The sequence below is a fragment of the Eutrigla gurnardus genome (assembly GCF_963514095.1).
Source record: "Eutrigla gurnardus genome assembly, chromosome: 3".
NCBI lineage: Eukaryota > Metazoa > Chordata > Actinopteri > Perciformes > Triglidae > Eutrigla > Eutrigla gurnardus.
Window position 1 is genome coordinate 6,739,196 of NC_139917.1, and position 22,930 is coordinate 6,762,125.

The 22,930-nt window shown below is 42.5% G+C and overlaps 1 protein-coding gene across 2 annotated transcripts in view; it reads left to right on the forward strand.

Moving 5' to 3' along the window:
• Window positions 1–1,277: 1,277 nt before the first annotated feature.
• The window catches only part of LOC311011292 (uncharacterized protein), a 33,630-nt gene continuing 11,977 nt past the window's right edge, over window positions 1,278–22,930 (forward strand). For both annotated transcript variants that reach the window (XM_084006151.1, XM_084006152.1), the window contains exons 1-3: window positions 1,278–1,761; window positions 22,193–22,296; window positions 22,526–22,625. In XM_084006151.1, coding sequence (XP_083862277.1) covers window positions 1,467–1,761; window positions 22,193–22,296; window positions 22,526–22,625 — 499 coding nt within the window. In that variant the 5' untranslated portion in view covers window positions 1,278–1,466. The remainder of the gene's footprint in view (window positions 1,762–22,192; window positions 22,297–22,525; window positions 22,626–22,930) is intronic.

The window sequence follows — 22,930 nt, forward strand, 5'->3', positions numbered from 1 at the left end:
CATTCAGAATCATAGACAGCACCTGTCAGGTAACTAAACATACGGTTTGATTGGTCATCTGAGATGAGTGAAACTCCTCCTTCGTTAGTCAAGTTCTAGTTTCACCTGATTGTCAATTACTGTACTCAATTTATCAAATGTTCCAAGAGATTCATATATGGTACTCATGGTATTATGTTCTTGACTAATTTTGACAATTGATCAGACTATTGTGCAAGTGATGACTTACACAATGAAATGATGCTGACATGTTTTGAAGAGAACAACCATTAGACTGAGAATCGACAATCAGTTTAGATCAACAAGATCTATTCACCTGGAAATTGTGCTAAATGTAGGCTACCTGTACTTAATTATTTGCAAAGATGTAATGAGATATTGAGACATGTACTAAGACAATTGCAATTTGATTAATGAATGAGAAATGCAATTCTGTTGTGGACAATTGCCAAGTGGTTTAGAGATGTCCATGTTGTTTTGAGAATGTAATTTCTGTTTCAAGAAAAGAGCCAAACCAATGGAGAAAAACTGTGATACACAATTTTGTCATGATCTGTGTTTTTCTTGGGTTCATTTCCTGTTTTATTTTGTAATTTTGTCCCATGTGTGGTTTCCTGTCTTGTACTTCCTGGTCCTTGTTGTTTCAGCTGTCTTGACTCCCCCACCCTCTCGTGTTGATTACCCTACCTGTGTTTCACCTGTCCCTCGTCACTCCCTGCCTCCCTGTGTATAGTCTGTGTGAGTGGGGACTGTTTTAGGATCCCAGGTAAATGTTGCACGGCATTTCATTGCGATGTTGTGCAAGACACAGCAGGCCATGATTATCCTACAAAGCTCCAAACCAGAAAACATTATAAAATGCATCTTACCTAAGAACCAATCCCACATAAGAAAACATTGGTGAATGCCAAAATCTTCATGAAAACTGAGTAAGTGGGGTTTAAGAGGAAAATTCTTCTTAAGATTGTTTGGTGAATGAGGCCCAACAATGTTGTGGAATGACGTGGTTTTTGCCTCCTGTACAAAAACGGGTAGCCTATGTCATGTGCTACAGAGAAGTTCTGGGTACTAATTAATTATTTTTATATATCTTCAGAGAACGAATTTGTTATATATATTGATATATAAATATAATATATATTAATTCATTGCAATTTCCATGTCTTCATTATTTTCTTTATTAGAGAATGAGTATCCTGCTTTTCCACTCCGTACCAGTTGGCGGCGGTAATGCGCCATAACGTTGTTTGACAACCTCCATGAACACCAGAAGAAGTGTTTTTGCTCCGAGCTCGGGGATAGAGGAGAAGCTAGTTTAGCCTAACCTTCTTGTGCCTGCTGCCCAACGTTTAAACACGGAGCTCTCCACTCAAACTGTAATGGTTTGACCAAACGTCCAACATCCACGAATCCCTCGGAAGGATTTCAGAGCGAGGAGCAGCCAGCGAGCCGCGACGGTCGGAACAATGTCGAGCCGCCTGGCCTTCCAGACCCAGCTGGCCTCCATCATGGAGGTCCTGGCTAATGCCGCCGTGGCGGAGATATGTAAGCTGGTGGACGACGACTACGCGGTGGTGAGTTTACAGATGTCTCAATGCCAGAGAGAGAACAAAGCCCTGAAGAGGAAGCTGCATGTGCTGGAGCTGAAGATGGCCCGGGGAAACGCCGAGAGGAGGCTCCGGGAGAGTGCCTTGAACAGCAGCCGGTCGAGGATGCAGATAAACACCGCCGACCGTCTCCGAGAGTCCTCGCCGTCCACCGGTAAGATGAGATAACAATGTTCATGCTTTTCTCTTGTTTATTTTGCGACGTTGAACTAAGTTGAACTGCGAAGTGACTTTGCTTAAACCTTAAAACATAATGCTTAGACCTAAACTGCATTTATAGAGAAAAAAAACTAAATTTAGTGTTTGACATGAGTTCATATTGTCATCATCACTTTACAAAAAAGTAAAGTTACAGTTACTCTGGAGAGCTATTATTTTGTAGTTTTCTGTTTAGATACAATTACCACCTAGAGGTTCTATTTTGAAAGACACCAGGGGTAGTTTCCTGTTAAGTACAGAGCAGCCACCCTAGCTTTCATTTGTGCTTTTGAGCATCATCAGCCTTAAAAATAAACCCATGGCTTGAGTTGGATACAGTCCTGTTCTGGAGCTTTTATTTAGACTGATGAGGTCATCCCTGGACGCCTGTCAACATACAAGGATGGATAAGAGCTCTAATGTAATTTTAAAAGCCTAAGTTTAACCTTGCTGTTAAGATACAATTACTCTATTGTACTCTTATTTTCAATAGGTGTAGCATGGATCGGGGTGGGAGGGGATAGAGATTGAGTCTAGGGATGTCCTGATCCGATAACTGGATCGGATCGGCCCCCGATACTGGGTTTTTAAGGTGGATCGGGATAGGCTGATCCAATTCAATTTCATGGCCGATCCATATTTAATATTTCCCATGATTCCATTGTTACGTTTGTCGTTGTTGTTCTATTGCATCAGCCACCATTATCTAGTGTTATAGTTTAATTATAAGTACTGGCATGTTGAACAACCAAAGTCCTATTCAACAGAATAAAGGGAACTGAATGAAAGATCAGGTTTTTTTATTATTGCAAAAAAATGCTCTTATTTGTGATAGTGAGAGAATAAAAGCCATTGAGCACAGCTTGGACGCCTGTCTATTTCTTAATGTATACGAAATTAAATGCTGCTTGCCAACACAAAAAGTGATATCGGAAATCTGTATCGGAAAACCGGTATCGGGAAATATTGGGATCGGATCGGAACCGATATGAAAATATTGGAATCAGATCGGAAACTAAAAAATGAGATTGGGACATCCGTAATTGAGTGGGACTATCTGATGTCCGCTGGCAGGTTATTCCCAGAGACTTTGGTGAGACAGGCTTCACCATCTCAGGGTGGACATAGTGAGATGATATATGGATGTAAATAATATTCTTATTCATAGTATTCTTATAATTATTATTTATTCTTATATCATTATTATTCCAGACTGAGTTCACGCACACCACAGCAGCATGTGCATTAACATGACTCAGTGACATTAAACACTGTTGAACAAAGTCAGCCATTTTGTACTGGGATAGAGTAAAACCTCACTCCGTCCCCGAGCAAGAACCTAGCAGCAGGCGAGAAGCTATAGCTCACACACACACACACACACACACACACACACACACACACACACACACACACACACACAGTAGGATTCTCCTCCAAAACCACAGCCGTCTGTAACTTAATATTACTGTCACATGAAACGATATTGAACAAGATCTGCCATTTTGTGCATCACATGACACTGCAGTAGATACCACCAGGTGTGTGTGTTGTGCGTCTTTGTCTGTGTGTTTGTGTGTCAAACAGCACTAATTAGCTCATCTGAAGCACCTGTTTGTGTCTGGCAGTGATCAAAGGTTGCCATGGGGATATTACACGTCTGACCAGCATTAGCTAAATTTTCATCAAAAAAGTGGTTGCATTGGGAGCGAGTTGGAAATATTTTTTGGATCCTTTTTTATGAGCGTTTCTTAGCTCTCATTGATTTCCCGTTGTTTTCAAAGGGGAAATCTTGAGAGCTAAGAAACGCTCAATACTCGTTTTTTACTCTTAAGGCCCCCACACACCGCCCAGACGTCCAACTGCCTTATCCGACTACTCTCCGCCCACTCTGTTGCCTCTCGTCCGACCCGTTCGGCAGAAAAGTTGCGTTGTACACACCGCTTCGACGTGCTTCCGACCACACGTTCTGCGCTTGAGCGAGATGCAATAAGCCTCCTTAACAGCGGGTGGCGCTAGTCACGTGCCAGTACTCCAAAACAGGAAAACAGGAAATGACGGAACGGAGTGCAGATAAAAACAATGCACACACAGTCTTGGTTCAGTATTCGTTCGACTCGAGAAGACCTTTGTGGACTAAATACTTGGCATTTCTGGAAAGATGACTCTGGCTAGGGTGACACTCGCGTTGTGTGCTCTCGGGCTCATTATTTTACGAAGACGTCGTCTCAGTAGGGAACGAGTAATACGGAGTTTACCATCGTCACTTCCACCCCGCCCACACACCGCCATGGATACTCTGATTCGCTAGCACACCGCCAATCAGAGTATCCAATGGCTCAGACGTCCAACAGCCCACCTCCTCAGACTTCGTATGCTCAGTCTGATCAGACAACGTCCGCGCGGCTCCGAAAGCTTACGACGCAGCTGTACACACCAAACATATGTGTTCCCGACCTCGTCCGAGCCTCTCCAAACGCTTCAGACGTCCAACGGTTGGGCCGGTGTGTTCCTGCCTTTAGAGTCAAAGCACCGCATTCCTGATCATTCTGCACGTTTTGATGTATTTTTTGCGTGGGTGCTGGCAACGCTGCGGGACTAGTCAATTAAGTATCTATCTACCTATCTCTAATATGAACACCCGGTCAAGCTGGAGAAAGTCCTACTTTCTGGACAAGTTGATGACGTGGTTGACATGTATCCAGAGCTGCAGGGCCAGTCTCTAAAGATGCAGCTGGACATGTTCTCGGCCAATTACACATATGGAACCGGCTTGCAAGTGTCAAAGATGGGGTACATGGTACTTGAGGTCCGTGGTCTCTTTAATCAAGTTAAGGCCCATGTGTGTTTGCTGCTCATTGTTCCTGCCTCATCTGCTGAGGCAGAGAGAAGCTTCGGTGCCTTTTTATAGGGTGATCGTGATACTAGAATTTCAAACTAGATACCAATACCCAGGAAAATACTCTACCGTTTGTTTTCGATTCCACGGGAAGAATTTTTAAAGATTAGAACAATACAAACGACATCGGTAACTCTTAAAGTTGTCTGACGTAGTGCAGACAAAGGTAAAACACAGTAACATTACTGTAGGATACACGACAAATGTTTTGTGTTGTACAGCTCAGAGATTTGTCTGCGTTGAGCTTTTCTTTTGTGTTTATATACTGGGTTTTCTTTTGTATGGATACTTGGTTTTCTTTTGTGTAGATACTGGGTTTTTCCACCAAATAGATGTCCGTCCGTTGTAACTGAGTCCATGTAGTTGGCTGGAAACTGGATTGGAAACTCACCACAGCCTCTCTCCTGCTGGCAAACCAGTGAAACTATCAGAAGTATTCCAGATGATCCATATTCTTTGTGATTTTTAGCACTCGCATGTGACAGCGCTACTTCCGAACTGTCACTTTCTGCCACCACTGTGGTGCCACCCACAAAATATGTAATCACTGTTTACAAACACAAAAAGGGTCTATCAGAATATGCTACTTTTTGAATAGGGGACAATTCACAAATGTATTTCAACTAAGGCTGTTGGAATGAAATTCGGGAATCGAAAATTACAAAATTCTACTAATCGAATGCTGAAATTAATATTCAAATGTGTGGTTTTTGTTTTTTTTATAAACGTTAGCAAATCTCGCCCTCTTTGCCTCGGACTACCCGCACCAACTAATGCTTTTGTCAAATGAAGTCTGATGAACAATAGTGGACAGTAAGTAAAACAACCACATTGCCGATAATGGCATTGGCGATGCCTGTGTAGTGCAGTTAATATTAATAATGGGCTGGATTTGAGCATAAAAAATGTAATATGATTATTGGTAAAAAGATGGAATGAAATGTGAATAGTATTATAGAGGAAAATTGACAGCTCTAATTTCAACAGCATTAAATGCATTCATGGGTGTCGGACCCATTGTATGAAGTCCCACCCACTTTTGAAAATCTTTTTAAAGAATTAGTCTCGAATGTCAGCGCATCAGCCGATCACCTCGGCACCTCAGTTTCGTTTGTGAATCAGTTAATTTTTGAACGGTTTGTGGTTGACCGTCCCAGCGCCTTGCTAGATGATATCACATCCATAGTAGAAGCAGCAGTTCTGTAGCTTTGTCACTCTTGGTGTGAACATAGCATCAGCCTGAAGCTAGGCCAAAAGGAATGACATCAGTGAAATCAATTGAAACCATTGGGTGGCTCTTTCTACAGACCCGGGCACAAGGAGGCAACACTCTGTAGTTTAAGTCTGGTGAACATCTTCACATATTCCTATCCAGAATATACATCTCAAAAAGCCAAAATACATCATTATATCCTTCATAAACATAACTTTATTATTACAGTTAGTACATTTTTTGGTTGCTTGCACCCCTGGGTCTTTCTGTCTTTGTCTCTTTCTCTCCCCCCAACTGGTCAAGGCAGATGGGCGTCCTCCATAGAGCTGGGTCTGTTCGGTGTTCCTGCCTGTTAAAGGGAAGGTTTTCGTTGCCACCGTGTGCACAAGATTGCTGGATCAATACTGTATATAAATATTATAATATGCTCATGGGGGAATTTTTAATAATTGTAAAATAAAATAATTGTAATGTTGTTGCCAGTGATATAAATGTCAGAACTCAGAGAAGTGCGTAGACAACTCCTTCGGGATAGGAATGTGAAAATCTCTCTTGTGACAAAATTTGCTCAGATACAAGTCTCTAATCGGTGTCGCTCATCTACTGGCAATAGGAAAGGAGTCTTATCAGCTTTATGCAGCAGGTTTACAGCCGTGGCATGGACGGGAAATTACTGTTCCAAATTGTTAATTACACTTTGGAGTGTATCTATAGCCAGACTATCAATAGGTCCTTCCAGAGCGTCCACATCCTGGAGTTGTTGCATCTTTGCATAGCTTGGACTGAATTGGTTAGCAGGGACTGTTACTTCTTGCCAATTCAGGAGCAGGAAGAGCAGCAGCTGCACCTTGTTGCGGTGATACCGCCACCCCCTTTCATTAAAAAAAAATCGATTTCGCATTTGTTTTGTTAATTAAGCTACTAGTAATAGTAGTTGATATATACAAATAAAGCTTATTATTAATATATGATTCTAAAAAAGACATGACAATTTTATAACACTTCTTAGTTTATTGAACGTTGTCCAAAGGGCAGAGACAAAGACAGGCTACATGTTGTTTCTCCTTCAAATCAACTCGGTAGACTTTTAAGGCTAAATCTTCAAGTGCAATTAACAGCATCTTGCTGAAATGAAAAACAAGTGTCTGTCTTTTTAAACACAGGCTAAACGAGGCACTTTCACTTAGGCTAAACAAACAAAAAAAATCTCTTTGAACCTACAAAGAAATAACATGATTTATACCTGGGTCATGTCCTTGTTGCGCGTGAGAAAAAACAGCATATTCACCTTTTTTGAGGTTTAAGAGAGGATCAGACTGGGGTTACAATATTTCCAGCGGCACTGAAAATTCTCCGATGGTGCGCTCGTTGTGCAGATGCACATGCATTTGCGGGCGACTTTGGAGAGGAGAGGAAATCTACCCTGGTTGTCGCGCCACCATGCTAGCGGGTCTGCATTGGAGTCGATGGGGTCCTCTTGGAGGTAGCGTGTGAGTTCGGTGTCGGCTTTAACTCTCTTGGGCATGGTTGCAGAGGTGGTTGTTTGTGGCTTCAGCAGGCTGTTGTACTGCTGTTGACGTACTGGCACCACTCCCTCCGTCAGCGCCTGTTAAGCTGTGTACACACCGGAAGAACTGCCCGACTCGCGTCGGTAAATTCGGCGTCGGCTACTTAATATGGCCGACTCGAACAACGACATGGGCGGTTCACACCTACGGAATTACAGCCGACGCCATACGTTCCGCGCTTGCGCGAGATGTAATGTCTCCAAAACAACAGGCGGCGCTAATCTGTATTGTGGGCCAAAAAACACGAAAACCGGAAGTAGGCGGTCCTCTCTAGACCACCTTCTTCGATTCCACTGGTTATCTGGTATGTTTACCATCGTCACTTCCGGGCTTCACTGATTCGCTAGTCAAGCTGCTAGCCTCCACCAATCAGAATGGTAAAAGAATGACCGACTCGAATGGCGGATTACACATTTGAATCGGCTGAAATGAACGCCGACGTGGGCCGATTCGAGCGACCACACCAAGGAGACTCATGTCACGGACGCCGACTCTCTCAAAGACGCCGATTTTCGGTCCGGTGTGAGCCCGCCTTTAGGCGTTTATGTCTGTCACTTCCAGTGCTGTACTTCGAAACTCGAATGAAGGCCTCTGCGACTCCAAGTTGTCGGCTGGCACCGGCTGCTGCGTGACTCTGTGTGGGTCCTGCGGTTGGCGGCAGCCTCGCCTCTATAGCGGGATGGCTGCTTGCTAGGTGAGACTTTAAATTCGACGTGTTTCCTTGTTTTACTTGGAGCTTTTTGAGGCAGATTTTACAAACTGCCTTATCTAAATTAGCTGGTTCTCCCATTTCATTTGGCTGAAATCCGAAATGCTCCCAAAGGGGAGAAGTAACATTTGGCTTCGGTACAAGCCCAGCTGCCATCTCTCCCTCTCACTGCGTAGTGTGGTTAGATGGGGTCACGTGCGGTGGTGGTGGTGGCCCAACATGCACCGCGGCAGGCCTCTTAGTACCACGGTGATTCATTCACGGTGAGCCCTACCTCCAGGTCCCGGTTAATCCGTGGCAGGTAAACATAATGCAGTGCCCACAAGTGCAGCTCATTGGTACAGTCAATTATTCCATCATCATTAAGGAAGGAGAAAAGCTGGTGGTACACATTAGTCATACCCTGCCAAAGATCCCCCCCAAAGCCTCTCAATCTGCTGGTCATGGACACTTCTGCCTGTATGGCACTTCCCCTTTCTGATCCACGGTAAATGTTCATGAACAAGCAAACGGCATTGTTTTCACCCACGTAGTCACACCTTACTCGAGATGGTACCCCATACCTAGCAGTGGCTTAAACAAACTGATCAAACACTGTGCTACTTCTGTTATTGTCTGAAGCCTGCAAAAACACAACCAGTCTGCTGAAGCCACAGATTCCACCATGGATCACCATTCTCCATCTAAAGATCAAACAAAAACCTGTTATTTGTATTCTGTGTTAGAATAACTGTGTTAATAACTTCAGGGTTCTATGCTTGCTCCTGCTAAAAATGTAGGGTTCCAGTCAAAGTGCAATTTTCAATGTACTGTAATATCAATGAATCAGTAGTAGGGTCATTCCGTGTCATTTCATCAAATGCCTCCCACCTGACCATCTCAGAATGTCCTGAAAAAATTTGAGTACAAAGACACACTTGTTAATAGGACTAATCCAACATATTAGGTCTCTACTGTCAACAGTTTACTCATGAAACGTCATTGAATGAAGGGTAGTTTAGACGGTTTTTGGCATCATACTCTGAAAAGCCATTTTTAAACGACATTATCTGGAAAACTATCTCACCTGTGGCCTTCAAAATTTCTACAGTGTATATGTGTTACTAATAGCCTCCAGACATGAAATATCAGGGGTGTAGCTCAATGATAACCTAGTATGGTAGGTACTTAAAATGAGGCTTGTTGAAATAAAGTAGTACATTTGAAGAGTGGCTGAGATCCCATTTTTACAGATAAAAGACTTCTATCACTTCTGCCTCTATCTCTGGTGTTAGCTTAAACATTCTACAAAATATGGTCTCTCTTAGATTATTAGTTTCACAGATATTAAGGCTCAAAAATGGAAGTTAACACATCTTTGCCCAACTTCAGAGTCATATTCGAAAAAACTGACAACACGTATCTGGTCCAAACTTACTTTATTTGAAAGATCATATTCTTGTTAAAATCATATTAAAAAATCAGGAGGGTGTTTTGCCTCATTTTGTCGCAGTGATTTTTTAAAATCCTGACTTTTTCAGGACATTCTGAGATGGTCAGGTGGGAAGATTTTCAGAAATTTGATGAAATGACACAGGATGACCCAGTATAATACAAAACAGACACAGCAAACATCTTCTCATAATTACAAGATAATTACTGATTAATCTGTGTCCTAACAAAATACATCTGTGCAGGATGTGTGCTTGTTTATTCTGTCATCATAGTTAATCGGATTCACAAGTCCCTCACCAGTACGTCCATTTTTTTTACATTTGCATGCAGCATATTCACTCACAAAAGTGAGTGAAAAGTACTGGTCGCAGGACATCACTGGAAACATTATCCGTGAGGAAAAGTCTTGAACTTTCTGCATATGTAGCTTTACAATGATCCAGAAAAGTTGAGAGACATGACCTCCGTTCCTTGTAACCCGCTCATCTATTTTTTTCCAGACCCTGTCCAGATCCTACGGAAGCCTGTTCAATTCAATTTTATTTGTAGTGTCAAATCACAACAGAAGTCATCTCAGGACACTTAACACATTGAGCAGGACTAGAATACGCTCAAAATTTCAAGAGTCAACACAATTTCTAAGTCCCAACATCACCCAGGGGCAAGCGTTACAGCGACAGTGGCGAGAAAAAACTGCCTTAATAGGCTTTTAGGTAGAAATCTCGTGCAGCCCAGGCCCTTGGGTTCCAACTGCATTTGGTGTTGGTAGTATAGTAGTAGTAGCATTAACAGTAGTGGTGGTATTAACAGAAGTAATAGTATCAACAGTACTAGTCCATGGCAGCAGGCACAGCCACGCTGAGATGTATCCATCCCAACCACGTCACCGTAGACCAAAAGGCAGGAGTAGTTAAGCAGTCACACAGCGGGCAGGTGGAGCTACAATGTGGTGTTTCCAGCATCAGGCCAGTCAGCAGTCTGCATCGGTCAGGACCTCAGTGGACTCTGCTGGACCAGAAAGCATAGCCAGACTCCCGGGAGAGTGACAGTAGAGATGCCGATTTTAGTCAATTACTTTAATTAAAAATACTGGCGGTAAGAGGCAAACAAGACCACAACATCGGTGCAGTCTGGTTCCACCAAAAAATCAGGTTCCACCAAAAAATCAGGTTCCACCACTGCGTTGCAATTTTAACTCGCCTCAACTTAACAAACACCACCACCCACTGGCCAAATTAAAATAGAGCTGTCAGGCAGACTCAAGCATAAGTAGCACAAACCTTGCTGCTCAAAAGGACATTTTTATGAACATTTCCCTAAAAACCCAAGTTTTCATACTCTGATCTGTGTTATAGGAGATACACTTTCAAACAGCACTGCTCAAATTCTGTAAAACGTTTATCTAAATACAGCTTTTTAATTGAGTGATCTTTCACGTTGTGTTTTAGGTAATCATCTACAGACCTATAAGTAGAAGTAATCTAAGGGACAGTTCCAGAAACAACAGGATGATCAGCTAAAGCTGGAAAACTACTTCACCATGTGCATAATTTCCTAATGTCCTACTATAGTGACTCTTTGTTTACTTGTAATAGCATACACATCAAATAATATCAGAAAGAACCACAGGTTTGAATCATATTCAGTCATTTAATAACCAAACAAAAACAGTCATTATTAAATGCTCTCAGTGACTTTAAGCCAGACCAAAAGTGGGAGCTTGAATAATGCCCTCACACATGAACTTGGTGAATTGTGCATAAGTGTCATGGATATTCATTTTCAAATTTACAAGACAGGCGTTTGCTTCAGGGTACTTCCGCCCTGTCTCGTGAATGAAAGTCAGTGTTGGGTGAGGGGGGAAAACCAAGAGCTGGCACTCTGTCGGCTCCAGAGGCAAACACCAGGATTTGTTCCATTGTGATCTCCGACACACCATCTGTTAAATTGTGCAGTAAAACAATAATCAACAGCTGAAAATGCAGAATTATGTCGGAAAAAGTCGGAGTACCTCAAATGAAATCTCGCAATACTCGCAACCGTTCGAGTGAATCATTCATTTACCTTTAATATCTAGTAGGAAGTCTCTCCAGTACCCTTCCACTCTCTTCTCTTTTCGCCACCAGTTGCTTTCAGGATGGGACAGCGTTGTTTTCAACAGGCAGATCAAGTCTGTAGCCTTTAACCCTCCATTGCATGATATATGAAATAATAGAGAAAAATATTTCCACACATTGTTTACCTGTCATAGAGCACATTGAACAATTCAACACATAATTTAGACAAATTATCATAATAGGGGGTAGATTTAGGTATGTTACTTTGGCGCAACAACATGCAATAATGGGAATAAATACAAAAAGTGCAGTCTATTTAAAATATATCTCTTTATTTCATAACAAAACACATTTTATGAAAGATCTTCAACATCATCTTAATTTAAAAAACACATAGTGCTGAAAAAGTAATAGTTACAACCAGTTACCATTTTAGTGGGGTTTGTTACCTAGAAGCAACAATGCGCAACAAAGGTGTATTATTTGTATGCACTCATTCTCATTCAATTTTCATGTTAAGAAATCAAAAACTGGAGAGAAAACTAATTTGTGTTTTCATGCACTTGACCTTGATTATGCCATTGCATCCAGGATATTTACACCTCCCTCTGTTTTCACTGTAGACAGACCAGTGTTCTATGCGGTCCAAGCAGACTGGGGCTGGTCCACTGTCACTGAAAAGGATAATTACACAATTATTATATGTATCTAGGAATATAAGTGGCAGATTGAACATTTGACTAACACACACACACACACACACACACACACACACACACACACACACACACACACACACACACACAGACACCACGTGCACGCATGCACACACATGCACATCTGAGCTTACAAAGCTATAAATTCTAGGCTATGCCTATGAATACTAATAGCTAAACTGTCATCATAAATAAGTATTTTAAAATAAAAACAAGGCACTAATTGACAAATACTTTAATAATTCTTGGTATCCTGCCATCTGTGTGGAATGTTATATTGCTATCAGTATTGCTTACTAGCATAAAAACAAGGGAATCCTCATTCCACTGTTGCATATTGTTGCTTTGAGGCAACATAGCTAGTTTACCCCTTTACAAAAGAAATATTCAATGAAAACATAATGAACAGAGTAAAATTAAATCAGAACTTACCCAAAATATTTGTTATTTTATGGAAATCCTCAGGAAAATTTCACTTTTTCAAAGTTTTGTGGAACTGAAAAAACAGTGCAGGTGAGGAAAAGAGAAAAGGGGGTTGGACAAGTCATCGGATCAAATACAAACAGACTATTGGCTTGTTATACTTCCTCCAGATTAAAATGAGCATTTTTTTATTGGTGTATGACTTTTTAGGCCTGAGAAAATTAGGGAAAATGGGTATGTTACCCTGAAACAACACCATGAGGCCTCTCTGATGAAGAAAACACCTCCTTGAAGATGCTGGGGTGAATTTCCATCAGGTCCAGAAGACCAAGTGTGTTCAGTCCTTCAGCAAGTCTGTAAAGAACTAAAAATTAAAAAGGAGATAGATATATAGATCTCCTTTTTTTATCAATCTATCTATACACATATAGAAAACAAAATAAGAGATAAGCATGTTCAGAGAAAAGCATGTTAGCCCAACACACCCAAATGATGAGAATTAAGCAATTGCCATAGGTTAAGTGAATCAGGAGTGCCACACAATTTATAGTCATTACCCAGTTAAGTATCATTTAAAAAAGTATCTTTAAAAAAATGAGTCGCTTGTTACACCCCTACCTTTGGGGAGCCCTTTTGAGGTGAACATGGGGGCTTGTCCGGGATCTGAATGTCTCATGAGGTGAGGTAAATGTTAGTTTTTGCATGTGTTTAGAGGCCTTTGTTTGAATGAAGAGGTCATCTCATTAGTTAACTTGTGGTTGTTGCTGTGTATAGGTTGTGGTGCGTTTGACTTGGAAACTGCTTCACCAGCTTGGGAACTGCAGCTTGGGAACAGCACCCTGACTAGGTTTATTATTTTGCCTTTCTTATTTTTGGTGGTGATTCTGAGTGGGGGTATGCTTCATTGTATTACAGTCGACTATAACTATGGTCTTCCGTGATGCATTGCGTTCGGCATTTAAAGTCGCCTCGAGCTCCGCAAGCCACTGAAGACTAGCTAGGTTAGTCAGCCATCTTGGTAGGCATCTTTTTGCTCTTCACCATAAACAACAGGTTTTAAGTGCAGACTTTAGCGGTGTGGCTCGTGCAGGGCTCCAGACTGCGACCAAATGGTCGCATTTTGCGACTTAAATCTGTGACCGTGCGAGTAAATTTTTAATCTACTCGCGCATGCGCGACCAGTAAATTTGCTGTTTTTTTTTTTTTATATTTTTTGTTGCTGACAAACTTACAGCCCACTAGTTGGCGGTAATGCAAAAATGAGCTGGTTTGCCAACCGACATTAACTCCAAAAGAAGAAGAAAGGAGACGGCTGGCCAATGTGCGTGAGAGCGGGGGGCGAGTGACCACTGTGATAGGCTAATATGTGAAAAGAGGCGGTTCTTTGGGGTTATCGCGCAAATCCACAGATTTCACATACCGGCATCAAAACAATGGACAATGGCGGCGAAGCGGACTATCAGCTCGTACTTTCTACCCAGTTGTGTTAAACATAATGGGCCCTAGTTTCGTAGACCAGGCGCAGTCAGCTTTCAGCGCACCTGCGCCGCGCCGACGGGGTGTGTCCGCCTGGACGTTTGCAAGTTCCGTGCACCGCGCAGGCTCGCGCAGGCACACCTCCCGTCTCGCCCACCGGCGCAAGTGGGAAGGAGAAGTAGGCGTGAGTGGGAGACGAGGAGGAGACGAGGCGTGGACTGGGATTAATACAGCCGATTCAGATCTTCACCAATCAAATGAGCTCCTCTCCTCTCCTTTAATGCGTTAGAGGAGGTTCAATGCAAGTTCCGTCTTTTTACAACCCGATGACAGAAGCAGCGCTGCTGCTCCCACCACGCGCATCACGCGCTGTGCGTGCGTATCATAATAATAACAATGCCCATATTATAAAAAACAGGAGAGAGAGAGGGAGATGTTTTGGTCCGAGAGGCTGAGTTTCCGTTACGCGTGCCATCCGCCTTTGATCGGACGTCAGATGTGACGGGACAAATATAGATATAAATTCACGTGTTGATTCAATTAGTTGCATTAAATCGTGTTTGTTGTGATTATTTATTGCATTTAAATGTGCCTGGAACTGTGGAAACCTGCCTGTGAGGTCTCGGTGACGTGTGCGCACTGCGCGCCGTCAGCCAAACTTCCACTCCGCCAGCTGTGATTCGCATTGAATGAATGGACTTTATTTACGCCTTGCGCCGAAAGTAGACCAGGTCGGAGCTGGCGAGCTTTCAGCGCAGTCTCGGCGAGGCTTTTTGCCACGAAACTTCCGCTACGCCAAGCTGAATCTGTGACGCCTCCCCCTGCTGCGCCGCCACACCCATCTTGGCGCAGGCGATCCACCAAACTGCCAAACTGACGGTGCGCAAGGCTGCGCGGGTCGAAACTTGCATTACGCCGGCTCCGCCACCCTGCGCCGCCCTGCGCCGCCCTGCGCTGCGCCACGAAACTAGGGCCCAATGTTCCGGAGGACACAAACGTCGAGAATGAGTCCGACTCAGACTGTGAGGAGACAGTCGTGGCGAAAAAAGCCTGTTTAACTGGTTAATGTTGTTAAAACTGTTGCACAATAAAATATGAATTTATAAGATTGTAGTTTCTGCATTTATTGTCAAAGCATTTATCAGTAATACAGTGAAAATTATAGGAAAACTTTGCAAGTAGATTTTGGTGTGCGCTCCTAAATTTTCTGCTTGCGCCCCTAAAATTTTAAGTTAGGGGCCACTGTGCTCCTAGTGAAAAATGTTAGTCTGGAGCCCTGTCGTGGGAACCTCGGTGGTCTGTAGCACATGAGACATGAGGCACCACTCGTTGTCGATGTAGTGGGAAGTCACTGTCATGTACGACTGCGTTGACAGTGATGTCCAGGTGTCACAAGTTACGCCGACTCTCTCTGCTGACTGCATTTTCGTTAGGATGTCGTCTTTCACACACGTATACATCATGGGGATAACTGTTTCAGTCCGATGTTTACGTTGCACCATAACGTAGTGTGGATCCAGCACCTGAACAAGCTGCTTGAAGCCTTCGCTTTTCACTACCGAGAACGGGCGTAAATCTTTGCAAACATAAGTTGCGATGGCCTCTGTTTGTTATCTTTATGGCCTGCGGAGAATTGACTGGTAATGTTAGTGATTCCCTCAGTTTCTTTTGTTTTGCCCCGGACGGCTTGTTGTCGGAAGCTGACGTTAGCGTAGTGTGATACCTTGTCAAGTGGTTTCTGAGGTTTGTAGTATTTCTATAATAACTGACCTCCGCTTGACAGATCTTGCAAATCACTTTGGTTTTATCCGGCTCTTTGTCCTTTGTTGTTTTAAATCCGAAATGGTTCCAGATGTCAGACTTAAGTTGGGACGGCTTGCTGAGCTGAGTTTTACCTGCTTCAGCCATCTTGCACGCTTATGCGCTTGAATGAACGTCAACCGGATGTAAACGCGCCACTGCTGCATCACGCACGAGACTACTGGAGTAAACTTCATGGGGAAAAATCAATCTCATGCCCTATGAATCGATGTTGCAAAATTTAAATGATATCGATCCAAAATTGATTGAATCGATTTTTTTACCCAGCCCTAGAGACCTGTTTGTGATGAGATCACTTAAGATCAGTTGATCTTAGAGGGGTGGGTGTGACCAGGTCATCGGGTCGGTCTGTTGCTGATTTCTTACATCGTCACGTAACTTTTGTGTGGTTGGAACTTGACCACGTGGCGTCCTTTAGTGTTCTGGTGTGTTGCTGGCTGAGTATGGCAGCACATTTTGTAGCTGCGCTACTTGTTGTGATCCTTTAGGTCTTTGGCTGTTGCACTCAACTTTTGGGTTGGTCACCTGCTTTGGTGTTTTGTTTGCTAGGAAACGCAGCAACTTTGTTTTGTGGTTTACCTGTAATTTCCATGCATTTGACTACTTATGTGGTTGCTGCCAACGTATTTATTTTCTTCGTGTTGAAGCTGGTGGAGGTGTGTTTTTGGTACTGGGTTCTCCGAGCAACACTTGGTTCCTGACTTGAGGGTCATTCCATGTGAAAACAGCCAAAATCGGGGTATCATGTACATGACACCTCTCAGATTTTGCTGAAAAGCGGTGAAAATATGCCTTATGTTACCAAACGAGGGAATCTGATGTTTCAGGTCAATATCTCAAACGGTTTGCCCGTGGCGTCCATTTGAATTTCAAGTGCCACACCCCCTTTTTTGGAGGCCCATAACTTCTGTTCTAATACTGATAGAAGGCTGAGAATTGCTCTGTTAGTTCATTGTAATGTGTACTTCACAATTCTACAGGCAGAATCAACATTCCTTACTGTTTGGGTGAGAGGTGGGTCACCAAAGTCCAATTTTTTTTGACGGCCAAAATTATTTTTCACTTTTTGGGTGCTCCTAGCACCACGATGAATGATCACATTTATTCTAAACAGGATTATTTGTTATATTTGGGACCTTTGCTCTTGCCAAAATGAATTTGAAGGGTATGGTACCACAGGTGGGGGTTTTATGGGGGTCCAAAAACCCTCCCGGGCAGAGGTGACTCTTTTGGAACCCCATATTTGGACCCCCAAATGACCACGTGGGCACTTGATGATCCTAATGTGATTTATACCAGATAAAGATACATATTTGTTCTTTCTTTTAATGAAATAAAACCTTTGACTATGAAGCTCCTTGATATGAATTTTATTCGTCAAAATGCACCATTTTGGACTTTTTTTTCCAGAAGTCTGGAATGTAGATCAGGGAGAATTTAGTGATGATAAAGCATGAAAATAGTGGAAATAACTTAGTATTATGCTCAGTGATGGCAAACAATTAAATATTTAGACTGCTGGCCATTCATTTCCTGAAAATCACAAATTAACCCCTTATCCCCGATGAAAGAGACCCGCCTGTGACAAGCAACTTGCAGCATGAGCAAGTCTGCAGGCCACTGATGCAAACCATATTCTGACACCAATGGAGATGTTTCAATGGGCAAAAGAAAACATTAAGAACATTACATTCTTCTTTGTTAGTGCAGAAAATATTAAAAAACACGAGGAAACGTACAAATTGGAGAGACGTTACGCCTTGGCCAAAACGTTCAGTGGAACACGATCGCATCATTGCTTTATACCAATTTCCAAAAATAAGATACGGATGAAAAGAATATCACAGGATACAATATTCACAGATGTCGATGCAGGACAACAATCGGATTCAGAACACTTGGATACAGAACACCTGGGGGCAGAACACTCGCAGTCAGATCAGCCACAAAACTACATTTTCCAGGCAGGAAAAAACATTGCCTGTATCTATGATGATGACTGGTTCATTGGAAACATTGTTGAAGGTTCAGATAAACATGGTGATGTTTTTGTAAAATTCATCTATGGACGCAGTGCTCGCCAATTCAAACGTGACCAAAAGGACCACAACAAAATTATGTTACTGTTTCCACAATTTCTTGGATAATAGTTATCCATAGATGAATTTCACAAAAACGTCACCATGTTCATATATATAATATATAATATTGTATCCTGTGATATTCTTTTCATCCTTATCTTATCTTTGGAAATTGGTATAAAGCAATGATGCGATCGTGTTCCACTGATGGTTTTGGCCGAGGCGTAACGTCTCTACAATTTGTACGTTTCCTCGTGTTTTTTATTATTTTCTGCACTACCAAAGAAGAATGTAATGTTCTTAATGTTTTCTTTTGCCCATTGAAACATCTCCATTAGTGTCAGAATGTGGTTTGCATCAGTGGCCTGCAGACTTGCTCGTGCTGCAAGTCGCTTGTCACAGGCGGGTCTCTTTCATCGGGGATAAGGGGTTAATCTGTGATTTTCAGGAAATGAATGGCCAGCAGTCTAAATATTTAATTGTTTGCCATCACTGAGCATAATACTAAGTTATTTCCACTATTTTCATGCTTTATCATCACTAAATTCTCACTGATCTACATTCCAGACTTCTGGGGAAAAAAAGTCCAAAATGGTGCATTTTGACGAATAAAATTCATATCAAGGAGCTTCATAGTCAAAGGTTTTATTTCATTAAAAGAAAGAACAAATATGTATCTTTATCTGGTATAAATCACATTAGGATCATCAAGTGCCCACGTGGTCATTTGGGGGTCCAAATATGGGGTTCCAAAAGAGTCACCTCTGCCCGGGAGGGTTTTTGGACCCCCATAAAACCCCCACCTGTGGTACCATACCCTTCAAATTCATTTTGGCAAGAGCAAAGGTCCCAAATATAACAAATAATCCTGTTTAGAATAAATGTGATCATTCATCGTGGTGCTAGGAGCACCCAAAAAGTGAAAAATAATTTTGGCCGTCAAAAAAAATTGGACTTTGGTGACCCACCTCTCACCCAAACAGTAAGGAATGTTGATTCTGCCTGTAGAATTGTGAAGTACACATTACAATGAACTAACAGAGCAATTCTCAGCCTTCTATCAGTATTAGAACAGAAGTTATGGGCCTCCAAAAATGCCAACAAATGAAATGTGAAATTCCAATGTGTCAAAAAGGGGTGTGGCACTTGAAATTCAAATGGACGCCACAGGCAAACCGTTTGAGATATTGACCTGAAACTTCAGATTCCTTTGTTTGGTAACATAAGGCATATTTTCCCCGCTTTTCAGCAAAATCTGAGAGGTGTCATGTACATGGGTGGCTGAGTTGGCACGGAATGACCCTTGAGTGAAATTTTGTTTGATTAGTCTCAACTACTGAGTATTAACCATGCTTTTTATGTATGTATTTACTCAAACATACAGCCTTAGTAGGTAATCTCAAATGTAATAATCTAATTAAATTACACTTAATTTCAATTAATAAATGTTATGGTGGTAATTCGTTGTTTATTAATTGTTTTAAAGGTGAGGGTCTTACGGCTGTATGTTTCCCTGTGCTCTTGTCCCTTCTTCCCCGCCCGTGGCTACAGGTGAGCTTAATCCTAGAACCTGGCCTGGGAGGAAGTCCTTTAAAAGCTCCAGTGCCAGCAGCAGGGGAGGAGGCCTCTTGTGCAGACACTGCTGGTCTTGCTGCCTTTTAGCGTGGAGTTTTTGTTATGTTTTGTGGAATTCCGTCCATGTGTTGTTGTATTTAACTGTTATTAAATCCTGTGGATTTTGATGGTTTTAAAAGGTGTCTTTTTGTTATTTATTGGGGTCAGTGATGGATTATTTTACAACCCTAAAGGGCTCCCCAAAGGGTGGGGTGTAACACACTCCATGCCTCTTTACACATACACGTGGAGAACATGCAAACCCGGGAATCGAACCTGGGACCCTCTCGCTGTGAGGCGACAGTGCTACACACACTACACCACCATGCAGCCTCTAAACAGAAGTTATATTGCGATCATTTTAATAATTATCGTTTTATCGCTCAGCCCTATGCAAAATAATAGGAAATTAGTTTTTCTAAAGACATAACTGAGCTCTCCCCTCCTCTCCTTGTTAAAAAAAAAAAAAAAAAAAACAGCAACGGTGGTCATATTTCAGCACCTAGCAGTGGCGTAACGCGTGGAATCGGGTGGCGTACCGCGTGGAATCGGGTGTCAGCAGCAAATAAGTCTGCTCTTTGTCGGATGTAGAGAGTTCCCCTTTTGCCATCTGTCCCAGTAGCAGATAGCCCAGTTTGTTCTATGGTGTTTAAAGGAAAACACCACCGCATTTCCATACTGAACTATGTTCTGCTCTGATCTTAGACGAGGTGATACATACCTCCCTCTCCTCTGTGGGTGCACTCAATGGCTCTTGCGTGCACTCCGCGCAGCGCTAATTTGCTAGCATGTAGCTTGTCCCAGTATATTCCTTAGGATCCAAAGGGGGGTGAAGTTAGAAGCGACCAAGCACTTCCACGTTGTCCCTATTTAAATACGGTTACGTGAGTAGTTACACGACCCAAGTTTGGTTACACAAAATGAAACATGCCAATTTTTCTAAGCGGATAACAAGGATAACTATATAGTATGGCGGAATAACAACTGGAAGCACTTCGACGTCGGCGCAGTAATATCATCACTCAAAACATGACGGGACTATATACCTTCTGCTTGTTTTCACAACCCTGTACGATGCACGTTATAACCATGATGTTTGATTGTTCACAAACTATCTTACTACAACCTGATGCTTCCTCAACTGTGCACAAACTACTACAGCTGGTGCAGGCGACGGCATGCTGGTCACGTAGGTTCTATTGACGGAAGTAAGAGGGGGAGCGGAGTGATGATATTACTGCGCCGACGTCGAAGTACTTCCAGTTGTTATTCCGCCATACTATATAGTTATCCTTGTTATCCGCTTAGAAAAATTGGCATGTTTCATTTTGTGTAACCAAACTTGGGTCGTGTAACTACTCACGTAACCGTATTTAAATAGGGACAACGTGGAAGTGCTTGGTCGCTTCTAACTTCACCCCCCTTTGGTTCCTAAGGAATATACTGGGACAAGCTACATGCTAGCAAATTAGCGCTGCGTGGAGTGCGCGCAAGAGCCATTGAGTGCACGCACAGAGGAGAGGGAGGTATGTATCACCTCGTCTAAGATCAGAGCAGAACATAGTTCAGTATGGAAATGCGGTGGTGTTTTCCTTTAACACACTAGTCTCCTGGTCCACTAGCACCTCTATTGGTTATGTAGTGTGTGGCTAGTCAGATTACTCCATGAACCATGAGAACTGCAGTCCACAGTGATACAGCGACCAAGGGGTCTAGTCATAGTTCACTTGTTGAAACGGGGCTGGTACCAGCAGGTTTTGAACCAATCCTACTCAGTAGGCCCACTCTCTTGCTGACCGAGTGATGCGGCGACTCGGACCTTAAAATCAACCAATCCCATAAACCATTGTGAGGTTTTAGTGCAGTCAGTGAAGCGGTGAATGCGTCTTTGTAATTCATACGTCAACTTTCAGGATTCACATTGGATTCAGGAAGGGTGAATGGTGGGTGTTTGAATGGATGGTATTGAGAGCAGGACAAGTAGTTTAACAAACCAAAAACGTCATCACTTTGTTAAAACCCGCACGACAAAATAACCATCATTGTTTGTCGTGCAGGTCTCTTGTTCTCCTGGTCCTCTTTGCAGCCAAAGCACGGTGGCAGGGACATTCTCCACCAATATTATTATTATTATTATTATGACATATTTGTATGGATCGGTATGAGGATTGGAATTCCAGCATCAGCCTCTATAAAATACTTCTAAAAACATTCCATAGCAAAGATATGCTTGGTTTATTCGGATACTTACTTAAAATACAGCTGTATTGTCATTCTATGAGGGGCAATACACATTCATTACACATCTGGGCTTCTATTCCAGCAACGTTGATGTGGAACCCGTTTCTAAATAGACATTGTCCTGTTTTCCTGTAGGTGGTGATTTTGAGCGGCGGATGGATGTGTCCCTGTGGTCCGGTAGAGCTGCAGCAGGGGATGCGAGCAACCGGCTGATCCATCCTGACAGCATCCAGATGAAGGTGAGCACCCCACGAGGGAGTTGAGTGACTGATATGTCTGGAGCTCTGGTAACACACAGTGATGGGACAGGTTGGCTGCTGAGCTATGCTACACCAAGTGCTAACCTGAAAGTTGTCGGCTAACATCAGAGGGTTGTGTTGGTACTGGTGAACACCTCTACTGCTGCTGCATGCATAAACACATGTAATAGAATTGCATGAAACTGGTGTCTGCTCCTTTGTCGTGCAGTCTCCTGACGTGGAGCTGGTGGAGCTGGACGCAGATCTGGTGAAGGAGGAGAAGTTGTCCAGAGTTGAAGAGGAGGCTGTGTCACTCATAGGGGATGATGGTGAGTGCATGTGCACATGAGATTATCCAGTGTGTAAGGCTGACTAATAATAAAATGTTTTCCAGTACTGACCACGGTACTGACAATATCACTGTAGACATAACTATGTAATTTCAACCGTAGTAATCATACGCAATGAAAATAATTGCTTTCAGACACTTAATATCGCGTTTTCAAGTTTCAAATGATTTGGACACCCCCACTTTTTCACTCACAATGGTTTGATCCACTGTGATTGCACAGTACTCGTCAATATTAGTGAATATGATTTATAAAACAATAATAAAAGTATCATAACTTATTCT